General features: G+C 47.0%; 1 protein-coding gene across 3 annotated transcripts; it reads left to right on the top strand.

Moving 5' to 3' along the window:
• Positions 1 to 4,433: 4,433 nt before the first annotated feature.
• RPL26 (ribosomal protein L26) lies at positions 4,434 to 11,222 on the top strand. 3 transcript variants are annotated; one of them, XM_007522480.3, is made up of 4 exons: positions 4,434 to 4,563; positions 5,684 to 5,856; positions 6,836 to 6,976; positions 11,046 to 11,222. In XM_007522480.3, the coding sequence occupies exons 2-4, from the start codon at positions 5,689 to 5,691 to the stop codon at positions 11,172 to 11,174; spliced, it is 438 nt and encodes a 145-aa protein (XP_007522542.2). In that variant the 5' UTR covers positions 4,434 to 4,563; positions 5,684 to 5,688; the 3' UTR covers positions 11,175 to 11,222. The 3 variants fall into 3 exon arrangements, with proteins under 3 accessions (XP_007522542.2, XP_060060378.1, XP_060060379.1); XM_060204395.1 differs by having other exon boundaries at positions 4,501 to 4,563; positions 5,603 to 5,856; XM_060204396.1 differs by lacking the exon at positions 4,434 to 4,563 and adding an exon at positions 4,881 to 4,896.
• Positions 11,223 to 18,878: the final 7,656 nt, after the last annotated feature.

Here is an 18,878-nt window from a genome sequence, read left to right as displayed (position 1 = left end):
GATGGGGAGGCTGAGAAAACAGACAGGGCCTTTGTATAAAGTTAAGATGGTAAGGATCCCAGTTCGAGCTGGTGGCTCCCCACCTGCAGGGGAGTCACTTTACAGGCAGCGAAGCAGGTCTGCAGGTGTCTCTCTTTCTCTCCCCCTCTCTGTCTTCCCCTCCTCTCTCCATTTCTCTCTGTCCTATCCAACAATGAACAACATCAACAATGGCAATAATAATAACCACAACGAGGCTCTGGCAACAAGGACAACAAAAGGGGGAAAAAATGGCGTCCAGGAGCGGTGGATTCATGGATTCAGGCACCAAGCCCAGCAATAACCGTGGAGGGGAAAAAAAAAAGAGAGAGAAAAGAAAAAAAAGGGAGTCAGGCTGTAGTGCAGCGGGTTAAGTGCAGGTGGCGCAAAGCCCAAGGACTGACGTAAGGGTCCCAGTTCGAACCCCGGCTCCCCTCCTGCAGGGGAGTCGCTTCACAAGCAGTGAAGCAGGTCTGCAGGTGTCTATCTTTCTATCCCCCTTTCTGTCTTCCCCTCCTCTCTACATTTCTCTCTGTCCTATCCAACAACAACTACAACAATAAAACAACAAGGGCAACAAAAGGGAATAAATAAAATATTAAAAAAAAAAAGAAAGAAAAGGAAAAAAAAGAAAGTTAAAATGGTGGGAGTGGGGGCCTGATGAAGGAGGGGTTTGGGAAGCTAGTAAAGACAGTAAAGAGGGGAGAGACTTGTGAAGAACAGCAAGGAAGACAGACCCTCCAGCGGCTCTCTGTGGCTTTGAGCATCCAGACCAAACTCATCTGGGCTCTGGCTCTTTGAGGCAGTGTATCACGCTGCTTCACACCTCCATCCCTCCCCTCAAAGTGTCCCCACTGTCTCCTGAAGCTGATTATAACATTCTTTAAAATTCAGTCAGGCTGGTGAAATAGCTCCTTTGACTGGTGTCACTTGTATGACCCAGGTTTGAGCAGAGCCCCGACTGCAGTAAGGACGCTTCTGTACTGGATACTGTAGTCGCTTTCTCTTCCTCCCCCCCACCTAAAACAACAGCTCAGTCAAAGGTGACCCGCCCACACACCCCCCCAGAAGTCTTCCCTGACCCCCCAGAACACTCTATTCTGGAACCCTAGAAGCACTCTGACTCAGGGCTCAGTGCACATGTTTCCTGAGGCCCTTGTGATAATTGATTTTGTTATTTATTTCTCCTTTTCCATAAGGAGCTTCCAGAAGTCAGAAACAGTTGATTCTATTTCACTTTGTAGTTCAAGTGTCCTTTTCAGGGCTGACTCTCCCCCTAGCCTACCACCCAAGCAAACCAAACGCTCCATATCTGGGCTGGGGAGATAGATAGCTTAATGGTAGAGCATGACACTTGAGTGCCTGAGGTACCTGGTTCAGTTTCCAGCACCACATGTACTAAAGAGGTGTTCTTGGCTTCGTTCTGCCTCATGTGAAACTCTTTCCTTCATAAGTAGTCTCTCAAAAAAAAAAAAGGATAGAGAAAAATAAATTTTTTTCACTGAACTTTTAAATATTGGGGCTAGTATCTGGGGCTGTTCCTTTTACAGCATTTGAGAACCACAACTATGTTTAAATCACAAAAGCTCATGGTCTTTGTTGATTGTGTTCTGGTCTCTCATTCTTTCACTTTACTCAATGAATTCCCACAGTTGAGACTTTAAAAAAAATTTTACTTATTTTCCCTTTTGTTGCCCTTGCTGCTTTTTCATTGTTGTAGTAGTTATCGTTGTTGTTATTGATGTCGTCATTAGACAGGACAGAGAGAAATGGAGAGAGGAGGGGAAGACAGAGAGGGGGAGAGAAAGAGAGACACCTGCAGACCTGCTTCACCGCCTGTGAAGCGACTCCCCTGCAGGTGGGGAGCCAGGGGCTCGAACCGGGATCCTTACGCCGGTCCTTGTGCTTTGTGCCACCTGCGCTTAACCCGCTGCGCTACCGCCCGACTCCCAGTTGAGACTATTTTTACAGATGCCAGAGAGGCTGGGAACCTGCATGGGCTCCATCTACACAACCTGTCCGTTCTGTATAACCTCCCTTTCCCCTGTCCTTCTCCTTCTCCTCCTTTTTTTTTTTTTTTAAACCGTTGCTCAACTCTAGTTTATGGTGAGACAGGGGATTGAACCTGGGATTTCAAAGCCTCAGGCAGAAAAGTCTTTCTGCATAACCATGATGGCATCTCCCCCACACTCCGCATTCCCATTCCTCTTCATCAAGTTACAGAGACGGCAAAGAGAGTCCAAGCTTCCTGCAGCGCAGCGGGGGCTGGACTCAAACCCGGGTCGGACACAGCAACGCAGCGCACTGCCCGAGTGAGCTATGCCACCGGCCCCAACCTTGCAGATCGCTCTCACTCCCTGTGGCTCCGTGTCCCCATCAGAGTACTCGGTGGACTAAGGCGTCAAGAACTGTGTCGTTTACAGCTCCGATCATTACGAAGTGGGTGCGTTCCGTTGGCGTGACACGTGTATTATTCACATTCGGCAGAAACCAACCCACGGCCCGGCGTGCGGCGGGGGGCGAGAAAGATGCTGGGGGCGGGGGGCGGGCGCACACTCCGGTTAACCGCACACTCGCCGCCCACGCCCCCAGCCTGGCGGAGTCCGCGCTGTCCCGACAGAACAGGACAGGAGACGCAGGCGCCCTCCTAGCGCCACCTGGGGGCCAAAAGGAAATGCAGCTCATGGGCCTCCCGAGGGCTGGGGGTTCTTCTTCTTCTAGCGTTTGCCCTTCTTCCGTAGCCAGTCAACAGCGTCAGGTTGAGCCTGATGTAAAGTTTCGAGACCTCCTTTGAATCTGGAGAGGTGGCAGTCGTTGACTATGTGGGTCATAGTCTGTCTGGAGCCGCAGGGGCAATTCGGGTCGTCTCTGGCTCCCCAGCGATGGAACATAGCGGCGCGCCGGCCATGGCCTGTTCGATAGCGATTGAGGAGGGCCCGATCATAACGTGCTAGGTCAAAGCCGGGTTGACACTTGCAGGGGTCTGTGATGAGGTGTTTGTTCTTTACCTCAGCTGACTGCCAACTCTGTTTCCAAGAGTCTGGAACAGAGAAGTTCATTGTAGGCGTAGGGGACCAGATTGGGTGACGAGACGTCAAGCGTTGGACAGGGTGGGTGAAGATATCCGCGTATATTGGCAGGTCCGGTAGAGCGTAGACGTGGGAAATGAACTTAGATGATGCCGCATCCCGACGAACATCTGGCGGGGTGATGTTGCTAAGAACTGGCAGCCATGGGACCGGGGTGGAACGGATGGTTCCAGAAATTATCCTCATGGAGGAATATAATTTGGAATCGACCAAGTGGACATGGGGGCTACGGAACCATACCGGGGCACAGTATTCTGCAGTGGAATAGCATAATGCCAGAGAGGATGATCGTAGTGTGGAAGCGCTCGCGCCCCATGAGGAGCTGGCCAGTCTTGCAATGATGTGATTCCTCGCGCCCACCTTTGCTGCAGTTTTTATGAGATGTTCGTGAAATGACAGAGTGCGATCGAGAGTAACGCCAAGATAGACTGGCTGGGCTTCATGCCGGATTCTCGTATCGCCAAGCTGCACATTAAGCTCACTGAGATGTTCGTGAAATGACAGAGTGCGATCGAGAGTAACGCCAAGATAGACTGGCTGGGCTTCATGCCGGATTCTCGTATCGCCAAGCTGCACATTAAGCTCACGCGAGGCTGAGGCATGGTGTAGATGGAAAACAGATGATACCGTTTTTTCAGTGCTAGGGATTAGTCGCCTTTTTTTACAGTAATCAGATATCAGAGACATGTCTTTCGTGAGTGTTTCCTCGAGGATGTCGAACTTGGATGCCTGAGTTGCACAGCAGATGTCATCGGCGTAGATGAACTTCCTTGAAGAAGTTTCTGGGAGGTCATTGATGTAAATATTAAATAGCATAGGAGTCAGAACAGAGCCCTGGGGGAGGCCACTTGAGACAAGTCTCCATCTGTTAGACTTGTCACCCAGATGCACCCGGAATCTTCTGTTTTGGAGAAGAAACGATATAGTGTTGGCCACCCATGGAGGCAGGCATCTTGAGATCTTGACTAGGAGACCACGGTGCCAGACCGTGTCATAGGCTGCTGTGAGATCAAGAAAGACAGCACCCGTCTTTAAATTCTTCTGGAATCCATTTTCCATGTAAGTTGAGAGAGCCAGGGCTGGGGGTGAAAGGCCAGAGGCCGCTGGGCGCCGCCCGCTCTCCTATCGCCCTTCGGGATAGTCCGACCCTAAGCGGCCCCCACTCGCCGCGGAAGAACCCTTCCTAGAGCATGCAAATACCTAAATCAGAGCAAAAAAAAAAAGGCCCCACCTAGATTCTGTCAAGGGAGGCATTGTAGTTGCTTGCAGTTCCTCTCCTAGCCGCCAGGTGACGCTAATATCAATTTATTTCCCGCTTTTCTATTTCCGCTTAAACTCAGAGCCTCTCTCATTCAGCAAGACACACTGGGTCTCGCGATATCTCTTGTTAACTTACACAACCGGAAATAGCGTGTGGTTCTCTTCCGTTTTGCGGCCATCGCCGGTGCTCCAGCGGGTAAGTGTTGGCTGGGGAAATGTTTGTGAATCCGTCACCATCCGTTCATGGGAATAATGGGTCTTGGTCCTGAGGACCCCAGTCTTCTGCCGAAGTTCCCAGGGAGAGAGGCCATGATGTTCTTGCCGTGTTTTCCATACGAGGAAGGGAGATGGAAGGGAGCTTGGGGGTCGGAACCTGGATGGTAGAGATCCTGTAGAGATGGAGCAAGAGCGAAGCAGTGCATTTTCTTAAAACAATGGTCTCGAAATAACATTTTGGTAAAATCACAGAACTTTTCCGGCCATCGTTGGCCATTCGGAAGACGTTTTTGGACCCTGCAGCTTTCCCCAGGTTCGGGGTGGGGAGAGGGCGGTGATAGGAGTTTGCGGGGCCGCCTCTGTCACGTCTGTAGAGCAGTAACATTGTGATTCTTTTCTGAGATGGGGTGTAACGCTTGAAGAATGGTCTTGCTCTGCTTTGCTTTCAAAGGAGATGCGAGTTCTTTACATAGTTCTGGAGTTAAGGTAGCGTTAGGCAAGAAACGTAAACATTAAAACGAGTGTGTTAGAGGAAACTCAGTTCTTCCTTTTTCTCCAGTGCACGCTCCCCCCATGTTCGCTGATTAGCGGAGCTGCTGGGTTCTGGCTTCTGGTGTTGGGGGTCGAACCTGGGGCCTTTGGGCGTGAGAGTCTGTTTGCATGAGCGCGTATGCCGACTGAAATTCCCAGTTGACAGTCAACGCCCATGTTCAGCGGGGAAGCAATTACAGAAGCCAGACCTTCCACCTTCTGCAACCCTCAATGACCCTGGGTCCATGCTCCCAGAGGGATAGAGAATGGGAAAGCTATCGGGGGAGGGGGTGGGATATGGAGATTGGGCGGTGGGAATTGTGTGGAGTTGTACCCCTCCTGCCCTATGGTTTTGTTAATCCTTTCTTAAATAAAAAAATAAAATAAATACATTGGGTGCCATCAAAAAAGAAAAAAGCAAAGTAAAAAAAAAATTCCCAGTTGATAAACTGTTGAATTGAGCAGTTTTTTTTTCTTTTTGATGGGAGTCAATGTCAAGAGTTTCTAAACTGCGAGTGAGACTTCTGTTGGTCTTGTGGGTTTCAACCCCCTTCACACGTTTCATTCAGCCAAAATGAAGTTCAACCCCTTCGTGACCTCCGACCGGAGCAAGAACCGCAAGAGGCATTTCAATGCGCCGTCCCACATCCGCCGCAAGATCATGTCTTCCCCTCTCTCCAAAGAGCTGAGGCAGAAGTACAACGTTCGCTCCATGCCCATCCGCAAGGACGACGAAGTCCAGGTACGTGCCGCGTCTCCCCGGCCCAGGTAGGCGAGTTCGTCTCGTAACGTCGTCCCCCCCGGAGAGTTGCAGAGTCGGGCAGATGCGTGAATGGATGGGGGGGGTGGCACAGTGGTTATGAACCAAAGACACTCTCGGGCCTGAGGCTCCAGAGTCCCGGCTCAATCCCCAGTACCACCGTTAAGCCAGAGCTGAGCAGTGCTCTGGTAGAAATAAAACAATAATGAAAACCGTTTTTTAAAAATGAAAAGGGTACGCGCTACATTTGAATCCACCACGGTGCCTCTTTTAAGTGGAAATCGGTTGTCCCGGGCCTCTAACGGCAGCCACGGTGGGAAAAAGAAAAAAAAAAAGAGAGAATAAGGTCACAGCAGGAGAGGTGGCATCAGGACGTAGAGCTGTGGACTGTGAGGTCTTGGGGGTAATTCCCAGGTGTCGCGTGTGCCCAGAGTAACGCTCTGGTCCTCTCTCGTGTTGATGATATGAACCTTAAAGGGTATCCTGTGTGACCAGTAGTGCTTCATAAGGTTAGAATGGAACCAGCTCCCGAGCAGTGAAGTGGGTTGAGAAGCGCCCGCTGAGTGCTCCCGTGGTGTTCAGGTTGCCAGTCGGTTTGGAAGGGACTCTGGGTTGATCCTAATAACAAGCCCACCTTGTGCTCCCGATGAAATGCACATTGATCTTTAAGGAATACGTAGATTTACAAGTTAATTCAAACGAGTTACTGGCTCGTTTTCTACCAAAACCCAAGTTTGTTGGCTTTTTTTTTTTTTTTTAACCAAAGCACTACTCAGTTCTGATGACTCAGTGCTGGTGACTTACAGGGATGAAACCCAGGACTTTTGCCTCAGGCACGAAGGTCTTTGCATAGACTCTCCAATGGAAAGTTCTGTGGATCTGAGTGAAGAATGCTTATTCACTTTTCCTGGTTCAACAAGGTTAAGTTTGTTTAACCTGCCCACTTCACGTTTGCATTTAGGTTGTTCGAGGGCACTACAAGGGACAGCAGATCGGCAAAGTAGTCCAGGTTTACAGGAAGAAATACGTCATCTACATCGAGCGAGTGCAGCGAGAGAAGGCCAATGGCACGACCGTCCATGTAGGCATCCACCCCAGCAAGGTAGGTGTCTTCCTTCCAGAGCTGTCCGGGCAAGGACATTGTGGCCATGGTTAGCAGATTCTTTTCAAGGCACTCCCCTAGAATAGTTGCTGGTTTTCTCAGATTAATGTCTTAAATATGCGTTTTGGGGGGGCTGGATAGTGACGCACTTGGTTAAGTGCACACATGACAGTGCGCAAGGACACAGGTTTGAGCCCCCGGTCCCCACCTGCAGGAGGAAAGCTTTCCAAGTGGTGGAGCAGGGCTTCAGGTATCTGTCTCTCTCCCTCTATCTTCCCCTCCCCTCTGAATTTCTCTTTTGTCCCTATCCAACAAGTAAAGATATTTAAAAACTTTTTAAAAATATTTATTTAGTCCCTTTTGTTGCCCTTGTTGTTTTATTGTTGTCGTTGCTGGATAGGACAGAGAGATGGAGAGGACAGACACCTGCAGACCTGCTTCACCGCTTGTGAAGCAAACCCCCTGAAGGTGGGGAGCCGGGGACTCAAATCTGGATCCTTACGCCAGTCCTTGAGCTTTGTGCCATGTGCACTTAACCTGTGCTACTGCCTGACTCCCAAGACATTTTTATTGTACCTTTTCTTAGGTTGTAAACTTAATCTGTCAGTGATCAGACAATGAGAGCAGCTCTTGGAAATAGGGCACTATTACTATGTAGGACTATTTAGACTAAACGGGGCTGACAATTCACCTGTGTGTTGAGATTCTGTAAGTAGTAAATGAGATCTGCAGAGTGTGTTTTGAAGCAGATGAGATCAAACCTTGTCTGGTGCCTATTAGCTACTTGTCCTGAACTATTACGGTCAGTGGCTTGTATGTGGCCTGACCTCCCTCACCAGCCAGGTCCTGGTGTTATGCTGCTGCTGTTTCCCCAGCCCACGTATCGTATTCTTCAGCCTATCAGTACTCAGCACTGCTCACCTCTAGCTTATGGTGGGGCTGGGGGAGAAGCTTTTTGCATAACCATTGTGCTGTCTCCCCAGCCTTGATTCTTGGTCTTAAAAAAAGGCACATGGAGGAATTAATGAGGGAGGGAGACACCTGCAACACGACTTAATTACTTGTGAAGCTTTTTCCCTGCGGGTGGAGATGGGCTTGAACTCAAGCCCTGATTTTGAGTGTTTTTAAACTTATGCCGTATGTGACACACAGCTTCTCTTTTTGGGGCTCAGTAGTCACCTTCCTCTCAGCTCTGTCTTGGGGTTTAAGATGGCTGAGAGTAGATTAGCTCTGGCTAGCCTGTGCATTTTAATTTATCAAAATACGCCCCCATTGTCAGTGGCCTGCTGCCTTGTGTCATGTTTGGACCCTCAGGGTGGCCTATCAGATGTGGCCTGATCCCCTCACCAGCCATGTCCTGATGTATCTTACTCTGTTCTCATGTTTTTAGTCTTGCTGCTTGTTGGCATCACCCAGCAATTCACTGCTAGTATTGTGGGTGTTTGGTAATTTTTTGCCAATGCACTACATAGCTTAGGTTTATCGTGGTGTGTGTGGGGGTAGACTCTGGGGCATTGGAGCCTCTGGCATGAGAATCTTTTCATAATCATAATGTCTCCTCTACCCAGAATTGCGAAGATTGTTCTAGGTCTACCGAGCAGAATTTGGGCATAGGAAACATTTAGCAAACCCATTTGGTTTGTAGGCATTCAGGATTTTTTAATACCAGAACACTGCTCAGCTCCAGCTTTTGGTGGTACCAGGAATTGAATCTGGGGCTTCTGAGCCTCAGGCATGAAAGCCTGTGTACACCATTTGCTTTTAAAGATTACGTATGCTGCCTTACACTCAACCTGTGTGCCTCAGCCTAGGTGCTACGCCCACCCCACACCACCGTTTTTCTCTGTTCCACACTCTGATGTGCTTTTCTTTGTTTCCAACTAGAAAACAGTGTCATGATAGAAATTTCCAATTTGGTCACCATGCTGAATTTGTAGGGCTAACCTATGTTGCAGTGTATCGCTATACCCCCCCCCCCACACACACACACACACACACACACTTTTGTTTTTGTTGTTACCAGAGCACTACTCAGCTCTGGCTTTTGGCGGGGGATTGAACCTGGGACTTTGAAGCCTCAGGCATGAAAGTCTCCATAACATTTGCTATCACATACACACACACACACACACACATTCTTGTAGAACAAGAATGATCACAGTCTGGAGGTATGTCATGTTGAGCTCACATCACAATGCCCAAGGACATGGGTTCAAGCCCCTGGGTCCCCACATAGAGTGAGGAAGCTTCACAAGCAGTGCAACAGTGCTCTCCGTTTCCCCTTTCCTTCTCAATTTCTATTTCCCATAAATTCTTTAAAGATTTAAGCAGTTAGATCTGCTGAACTCAGGCCTGGGCTTGTTTGACAATTGGAAGCATGTAGAGGCAACATGTAACTTAGAGCCTTACGGTTCTTAAACTATACTGTAGAAACCTCTAATTTGGTTAGCTAGTAAAATTAAGTGTTCATAGTACAATGCACAAGGACCCAGCTTCAAGCTGCAGGTGTCTCTCCCCCTCCCTTCTCAATATTTATTTTCCCTTTATTACCCTTGTTTTTTTTGTTGTTGTTGTTGTTTTTTTACTGTTGTTGTAATTTTAATTGATGTCATCATTGTTGGGTAGGACAGAGAAATAGATGGGGAGAGAAAGATAAAAGACACCTGCAGACCTGCTTTACTGCCTGTGAAGCAAGTCCCCTGCAGGTGGGGAGCCGGGGCTCGAACCAGGATCCTTAGGCTGGTCCTTGCGCTTTGTGCCACATACGCTTTACCCGCTGCGCTATTATATATTTTATTTACAAAATGGAAATGTTGACAAGACAATAGGATAAGAGGGGTATAATTCCCACCACAGCTCTCTATCCAATCCCATCCCTTGAAAGCTTTCCTATTCTTTATTCCTCTGGGAGTATGGACCCAGGATCATGGGGTGCAGAAGGTGGAAGGTCTGGTTTCTGTAATTGCTTCCCTGCTGAACATGGGTCGGTCGATCCATATTCCCAGCCTGTCTCTTTCCCTAGTGGGACAGAGCTTTGGGGAGGCGGAGCTCTAGTACGCATTGGTAGGTCATCTGCCTGGGAAGGAAGTCAGGTTGGCTTCCAAATGGCAGCATCTGGAACCTGGTGGCTGAAAAAGCATTAAGATACAAAGCAGAACAAACTTGACTAATCACGAACCTAAAAGCAAGAATATTGCAGAGGAAGATTTGGGGTCTCCATTTTGGAAAAAGCCTCGTAGGACTATTTTAGGTATATTCCAAAGGGCCCATGACCTGACTAGATTTTTTCTGAGTCTGACAGCTAACATGTAAGTGGACCCAAGGTGTTGACTGGGGAAATGGGTGTCATAGTTGGAAAAAGGACTAGAAAGCTGTCTCAGTGAAGAGAGTAGCTCCCAGATATGGGGAAAGTATATAAATATTGGTAACTGTAAACCCCATCAATTTGATCTGGAGCCCATATTCAGCACAGGAGCCTGTGTAACCTCTGCATCCCTGTGGGTCTGAGCTCACATTCTGTGGTCATGGCTAGGAACACTGCAGGCTGCACTAATTTCAGGACGCATCTTCCTTGGGTAGTAGAGTATGTCCAACCTCCCTTATCGGAGAGTGGAACATTCCCTACCATTATTGATCCACATTGAGGGCAAGGTCCTATAGGGGCCCCCACAGGGGTCCATTATGTTGTTCCTGATGAAGATGACCGGTGACAGTGGGGAGAGGGATCTTAGAGGTCAAAGATTTTGTTGTCACTGGGGTTTCACTACTCTCAGCTGACTTCCCTCATCAGTTACAGCATGGAACCATCGAGCATGATCCAGTGTTAGCCCATGACAATCTTAAGTCTCACTATCCAAGTGAGTCTGTCACTTTGAGTTTATCATTTCATCTCTAGGCATATATATAGCACACTGGGTTTAGGAAGTGGGGTTGAAAACTTCCTGTATCTTGGTGTTTGTTTACTAGAGCTCTGGTTTATAGTGATGGTGGGGATTAAACCTGGGGCCTTTGGTGGCTCAGGCTTGAAAGGGTTTTTGGTTAAATCATAAAAATGCCTTTTCCCCTGCAGGTGGTTATCACTAGACTAAAACTCGACAAAGACCGCAAGAAGATCCTTGAACGTAAAGCCAAGTCTCGCCAAGTAGGAAAGGAGAAGGGCAAATATAAGGAAGAAACCATTGAGAAGATGCAGGAGTGAAACAATTTTATATGCAACTTTCATTAAAAACTGCTAAATGAAGAACCACTTGCATGTGTGGTGCTTTGGAAGTACTCATTTGCAGGGGTTTTAAGGGCCTGCTATCTAGAGGCCTGCCACCCTTGTGTTGTGGCTTAGTCCCACTATTGGAAACTGCTGTTGAAATAGAGCACCCTTTTTTGTTTGTTTAGCCATAGTACCACTTAGCTCTGGCATATCATGGTGCTGGGGTTGAACCTGACACCTTTGTTACCTCAGACAGAAAAGTGTTTTTTTAACATTGATTTATTTATTCCCTTTTGTTGCCCTTGTTTTATTATTATAGTTATTGATGTCATTGTTGTTGGATAGGACAGAAATGGAGAGAGGAAAGGAGAGAAAAATAGACACCTGCAGACCTGCTTCACCACCTGTGAAGCGATTCCCCTGCAGGTGGGGAGCTGGGGCTCGAAACGGGATCCTGATGCTGGTCCTTGTGCTTTGTGCCACCTGCGCTTAACCCACTGCGCTACTGCCCGACTCCCTTGTTTTGTTTTGTTAACCAGGGTACTGCTCAGCTCTGGCTGATGGTGGTTCGGGTTATTGAACCTGGGAGCCTCAGGCATGAGAGTCTCTTTGTGTAGCCTTTATGCATAACCCTAGCCCACTAGAGTGCTTTGGAAATACATGAATTCCAGTTCGGGCAGTGGCAAAATAAGCCAGGCCTGCAGACCTCCTAACGGCAAATCTTTTCCTCACCCACCAGCTGAATTTCTCTCATCAGCTATATGCTCTCCTATTACCTGTTCTGTGTAATACTCGCATGGGTCACATTCGGAGTGTCTCCACATCCTCCTTCCTCTTATCTTCCAGTCTGTCTTAGAGCAGGGGTTCCTCTACTCAAGACACAAGACAGAATAGATCTGGCAGTAGCTGGTGTCATTTCATGAGGCAACCACACTTGAGAATATGACCAAAGATAAGTTTTATAAAGCCTTCTAGGGTGGAGGGTAGATAACGGTTATGCAAGTAGACTCATGCCTGAGACCCCAAAGTTCCAAGTAAAAAAAGCCTTTTAGAAGGACTGTTGGGGACCAGGTGGTGGCTCAAGGACCCGGATTCAAGCCCTGGTCCTCACCTGCAAGCGGAAAGCACAAGTGGTGAAGTGGGTCTGTAGGTGTCTGTCTTTCCTCCTCTGTCCTATAAAAAAAATAAAATGGCCACCAGGAGCAGTGAATTCATTAGGCAAAAAATAAATGTAAATTAAAAAATGTTGGACTAGGTGGTGGCACACCTGGTTGAGCACATGTTAATGCACAAGGACTCAGGTTCAAGCCCCCAGTCCCCATCTGCAGGGCAAAGCGTAAGTTGGATTTCTGGCTGTCTATCCAATAAAAATATATTTTTTTAATTTTATTTATTCCCTTTTGTTGCCCTTGTTTTATTGTTGTAGTTATTGTTGTTATTGATACCGTTGTTGGATAGAACAGAAATCAGTAGAAGAGAGGAAGATAGGGAGAGAAAGACACTTGCAAACCTACTTCACTGCTTGTGAAATGACTTCCCTTCAGGTGGGGAGCCGGGGGCTCGAACCCAGATCCTTACACCGGTCCTTGTGCTTTGCACCATGTGCGCTTAACCCGCTGCGCTACCGCCCAACACCCCTAAAGATAATTTTAAAAAGTTACAGCCAGGGAGGTAAGGTAGCACAGTAGTTCATACAATACACTCCCATGTGGGAATGAGGCCTTGAACTTGGTCCTTGAACTAGCATGTGTGCTCATACAAATAGGATTCAGGTTCCTGCAGGAAGTAAATCAGTGCTACTGGTCTATCCCTGTCAGTCTCTGTCCTATCAAATAGTTAAGTTAAAAAAAAAAAGATGAAAGTCTAGTGAGAAGTGTATCCAGTGTGCCCTAGAGACTGGCTACCTTTTCAGCTGAGCTGTATGTCATTAAAAAAATTTTTTTTTGCCATTGTTTTTCTTAGTATGCATAAGGAATTACGAAACCTGCCTGAAACTTATATATATATATATTTTTTCCCCCTTTTGTTGCCCTTGTTTTTTATTGTTGTAGTTAGTGATGTTGTTGGATAGGACAGAGAAATGGAGAGAGGAGAGAAAGACACCTGCAGACCTGCTTCACCACTTGTGAAGTGACTCCACTTGTGAAGTGACTCCCCTGAAGGTGGGGAGCCAGGGACTCAAACCAGGACTCTCAACGCGGGTCCCTGCATTTTGCATTGCGTGTTCTTAACCGGCTGCGGTACCACCCAACTCCCCTGAAACTTTTTTTTTAAAGTAGGTTAGAATTAAGGCATGTAAAGCAGGTTTTTTTTTTTTTTTTTAGCATGTTGTGTTTCTCTAACAGGTCAGGTATTACAAATGATGACAAACAGCCAGAGGAGCAACTCATTACTGGAACAAAAGGCAATAGTTGCTGGCAGGGGTAGGCAGCATAATGGCTATGCAAAGAGACTCATGCTTGAGACCCAAAGTCCTTGGCTCAGTCCCCAAACCACCATAAGCCAGAGCTGAGCAGTGTTCTGGTTTTAAAAAAAAAAAAAAAAAAAAGAAAAGTGTAATAGTTGACCTAAGGTCGCTGTTCTCATAGGTCATAGTTGAGAGTAAGGATCTGAACCAGCCGAAGGCAAGAATGATGCCAGGTGGGTCTTAAATACAGTAGGTTCCTAGGGCCTGCAAGAGTGTCTAATCCATCAGATATTCAGTATGGGTTTGTTGAATGAATAAATGGTTCTGTAGAATTTGGCATGGGAGAGTGTCCTGTAGTCCTTTATCCTTCCATACATCCTCAGCATATCACAGAGCTGTCTGAAATCCATTCTGACTGCCCTGATGCCTGTTCCCTTTTCTGCTAAGAGTAACAGTCTTGACACTGCCAACCTCATGGGATGGTTGTGAACAACACTAAGACTGTACATGGCTCTTTATCAACACTGATGCTATTGTGTGAGTTCTTGCTGGTGATGGATACGATCTTCATGTGAGAGTTTGAAACCTATGTCCTGTACCTTTGTTAACGAAGCAGTGGTAAGTTAAACATTGTAAAATTGAGTATACAGGGATGCTGTGTAAGGAAGTGGTGGTGGTGGTCCAGAAGGTGGCGCAATGGATAAAGCATTGGGTTCTCAAGCATGATGTTCCCAAGTTCAATCCCTGGCAGCACTTGTACAAAATATTTTTTAAAAGGAAGTAGTGTGGGGGTAGATAGCATAATGGTTATGCTTGATGCTCCAAAGTCTCAAGTTCAATCCCCCTGTATAAGCCAGAACCCAGGTTTCCGGAGCTTTTGCCAGCACTAGGAATCCATTGCGCCTGGCAGCCAACTTTTTTTGGGGGGGCCTAGGACAGACACTGAGAAAGGGAAGATAAGGGAAGAGAAAAACACCTGCAGACCTTCACTTGTGAAGTGTCCTCCCTGCAGCTGGTGGGGGGGGAGGGTCGGGGGCCCGAACCTGGATCTTTGTGCTTCATACTATCGGAGCCTCAGGCTTGTGAGTCTTTTGCAGTACCATTATGCTACCTCTATCCCATTGCTTTCTAAATTAAGAGAATTTTGTATACAAATTTGCATATCAGGAGTCAGGCGGTTAAGTGCATATGGCACAAAGCGCAAGGATCCTGGTTCAACCCCCCAGCTCCCCACCTGCAGGGGAGACGCTTCACAGGCGGTGAAGCAGGTCTGCAGGTGTCTCTATCTCCCTCCCCCCCCATCTTGCCCTTCTCTCTCATTTCTCTCAAGGGACTGCAGCAGATGATAACCTCAGGCCATTGTGTGTGCACTCTCCTAGGTGGCCACCATCTGGCAACTCGGCCATTTCTATAGCCCAAACAAAGACCAATGACAGGAAAATGAATGGGTAGTTAGGCTGGTGTACATCAGACAGCTGCAGTGTAATGTGAGAGCAATGGATTTGGAGTCAGGTTAGGGCTGTCAAATGAAATAAACTTACTTGAAAGGGCAGGTGGTGGCGCACCTCAATTTCTGTCTTATCCAGTAATATAAAAACGGGGAAAAAAGAAATAGACTTATTTGAAAACTTGATTTATTTTTTTAAAAAGATTCTTGAAATTTTATTTTTGTTTATATAGAGAGAAATTGTGGGGGGGAGAGTGTAGCACTGCTTCACCACTAGAGAAGTGCCCCCCTGCACATGGGGACTGGGGACTTGAACCCAGGTCCTTGAGCATGGTGACGTGTATGCTCAACCTGATGTGCCGGCTCCCAGCCTCAATGCTCCCCATGCTCCCTACCTGCAGGGGGAAAGCTTCAGAAGCAGTGAAGCAAGTCTGCAGGTGTCTATCTCCCTCTCTACCTTCCCCTCCCTCAATTTCTTTTTGTCCTATCCAAAAAAAAAAAAAAAAGGCCATAGGAGCAGTGGATTTGTAGTGCCAGCAATAACCCTGGAGGCAAAAAAGAAATTATTGTGTTGGGGGCTAGGAAGTGGCACACCCACTTAAACACACATAGTACTAAGTGCAAGGACCTGGGTTCCAGCCCCAGCTCCCCACCTGCAGGGGTGGGGGGAGACACTTCACAAGCTGCAAAGCAGGTCTGCAGATGCCTGTCTCCCTATCCCTCTTGCAATTTCTGTCCTATTCAAGGGGGAAAAATGCTTGCCAGGAGCAGCAGAGACCTAGTTTTGGCACCAAGCCCCAGCAAAAAAAAGAAAAGAAATTATTGTGTCAGGACTGGATGGTAGTGCATTGATTGAGTGCACACATTATAGTGCACAAAGACCCAGGTTCAAGCCCCCAGTCCCCACCTGCAGGGGGAATGCCTCACATAGTGTGAAGCAGTGCAGCAAGTTCTCTCTCTCTCTCTTTTGGATAGGACACAGAGAAACTGAGAGAAGAGGGGGAGAGAGAAATATAGATACCTGCAGACCTGCCTCACCACATGTGAAGTGACGGCGGATTCCCTGAAGGTGGGGAGCCGGAGACTCAACTGGGATCTTTGCACTGGTCCTTACACTTTGTACTATGTGTGCTTAACCCAGTGAGTGCACCACCACCTGACTCCTTTCTCTCTCCGTATTTTCCCCTCTCAATTTCTCTGTCTCTAAAATAAATAAATTTCCTATTTAAAGGAAGAAATAAGTAATTGTCCCCATTCTGGAAGACTGAAGTCTGAGATCAAAATTAGTTGATTGGGGCAAGGATAGATAGCACAGTGGTTATGCAAAGAGACTCTTGTGCCTGAGGCTCCATAAAGTCCCAGGTTCAATCCCTTGCACCACCATAAACCAGAGCTGAACAGTGCTCTGGTCTTTGCATCTTTCTCTCTGTATTTCTGTCTCATTAAAGTAAAATAAAAATAAATGTTAAAAAAGTAGCTTGAGAAAATAAATAAATTGGGCCCATGCAGTGACTCATCTAGTTGAGTGCACATGTTACAATGCACAAGGACCTGGGTTCAAGCCCTCAATCCCCACCTGTGGAGAGAAGCTTCACTAGCAGTGAAGCAGTGTTGCAGGTATCTCTCTCCCTCTCCCTCTTCTTCCCCTTCAGGGTAATCACTGGGGCTCAGTGCCTGCACTATGAATCCACTGCTCCTGGCAGCCATTGTTTTCTCATTTTGTTGCCCTTGTTGGACAAGACAGAGAGAAATCGAGAGAGAAGGGTAAGACAGAGTGAAAGACACCTGCAGAACTGCTTCACCACTTGTGAAGCGAACCCCCTTTCAGGTGGGGAGCCAGGGGCTTGAACTGGGATCCTTACGTGAGGATGCTGTCCTTGTGCTTCACGCCATGTGCGCTTAACCCGCTGCGCTACTGGCCTCTTCACTCATCTCTTTTACTCTATCTCCCCTTCCTCCCTCAATGTCTCTCTGTCCTGTAAAATAATGAAAAATAAAATAAATGAATTTCCTGAATTCAAAGACCAGTTATAAAATAGAGCTGTAATAATAGCCCTACCTTCACAAAAGTCTATTGAGGCATGTGAGAGGATGTGAGGGGAGAGGCACTGTTTTCACTCTGTTTAGACAACTTCCCTTAGTAGAACTGAACTTGGTAGAGTTCATTTTCCACCCAAAAGGACCAGGGCAAATCTTCTTTTCCAAAAACAGAGCTAGAGGCGGGTTAGCAGGTCCACTGGGCAGGTCCCATTCATGCCTGCTGGCATGCCACACTGCTCAGTGCTCCAGCCCCTCTGCCCATCCACGCGACCGCACACATAGAACCTCACTCTAATATCTTCACCTGTCGCTCCCACCTTCTTTTTCGTTTCCATGAACTGACCTCTAGTGTTTTCCCCTACTTATGGCCACTCATCTCTTTCTCCCTCACTGCTATTTTTGCTTCTCCCCCCCCCTTTTTTTTTTTAATATTTTATTTCTTTATTTGCCTTTTTTGTTGCCCTTGTTTTTATCACTGTTGTGGTTATTATTGTTGTTATTGATGTTGTTACTGGATACGACAGAGAGAAATATAGGAGGAGAAGACAGAGAGGGGGAGAGAAAGACACCTGCAGACCTGCTTCACCGCCTGTGAAGCGACTTCCCTGCAGGTGGGGAGCCAGGGCCTCAAACTGGGATCTTTAACCGGTCCTCTAGTTTTGTGCCATGTGCGCTTAACCACTGCTCTACAGCCCAACCCCTGCTTTCCCTTTTTTGAGATACTGTTTTCTAAGAACCTGGTTGCTGGTTTTTGTTGTTTGTTTATTTGTTTTCTCATCCTTCACTGTTTCTTCTGGTCTATTTCAACCAAACTTTTGGATATAAGTCTCCCTTACCTTTCTCCTAACTACCAGCCTTCTACTTACAAGACCTTAGTGCCCATAATCACCCCCCCAAAAAAAAAATACAATCTTAACAGTTAAAATGATGCACAGTTGTGGTCCAGGAGGTGGCGCAGTGGATAAGGCTTTGGACTCTCAAGCATGAGGTTCTGAGTTCAATCCCTGGTGGCAGCACATCTAACAGAGTGATGTTTGGTTCTTTCTCTTCTATCTTGCTCATAATACATAAAATCTTAAAAAAAAAAAAAAAGAGTGAGCAAACAGATTCAAATTGGGCAGCGCAAAACCAAAAGTGGTGGAAGTTTACTGACAGGATTCAGAGGCATTTTTTTTTTTGGCTTATTTCTTTTAAATTATTTACTTAATTATTATTGGGTACAGAGAGAAATCGAGAACTGAGGGGGAGATAGAGAGGGAAAGAGACAGACACCTGCAGCACTGCTTCACCACTCGTGAAACTTTCACCCTGCAGGTGGGTACCTTGAACCTGGGTCCTTGTGTGCTGTAATATGTGAGCTTTACCAGGTGCACCACCACCCGGCCCCCTCAAAGGCATATTTTGTTTTGTTCTGTTTTGTTTCATAGAGAAATCACCAAAGCAAAGCAAAGCAGTGAGTTGATGGCTATAGCTTAAGTGGCTACCTTATTTGGGAAAGCTTCATAGGCTCCTTTGTAATTACCTCTTTTAAGTTTCACTTTCTTGGATATTAATGTGTTGATCCTTTTTTAAAAAAATCATATTTATTCATGAGAAAGATAGGAGGGAAGAGAGAAAGAAGCAGACATCACTCTGGTACATGTGCTGCTGGGGATTGAACTCAGGACCTCTCATGTTTGAGCATCTAAAGCTTTATCCACTACGCCACCTTCTGGACCACTGAGTATGTTGATTCTGGCTTAGCTTTTGGTTTGCTTGTGTAGGCAAAAGATTTACCTCAGTCCTAATGGCCTCCTAAATACTT

Source organism: Erinaceus europaeus, chromosome 12, assembly GCF_950295315.1.
Source record: "Erinaceus europaeus chromosome 12, mEriEur2.1, whole genome shotgun sequence".
Lineage (NCBI taxonomy): Eukaryota > Metazoa > Chordata > Mammalia > Eulipotyphla > Erinaceidae > Erinaceus > Erinaceus europaeus.
This window is presented reverse-complemented; position numbering and strand designations above follow the sequence as displayed.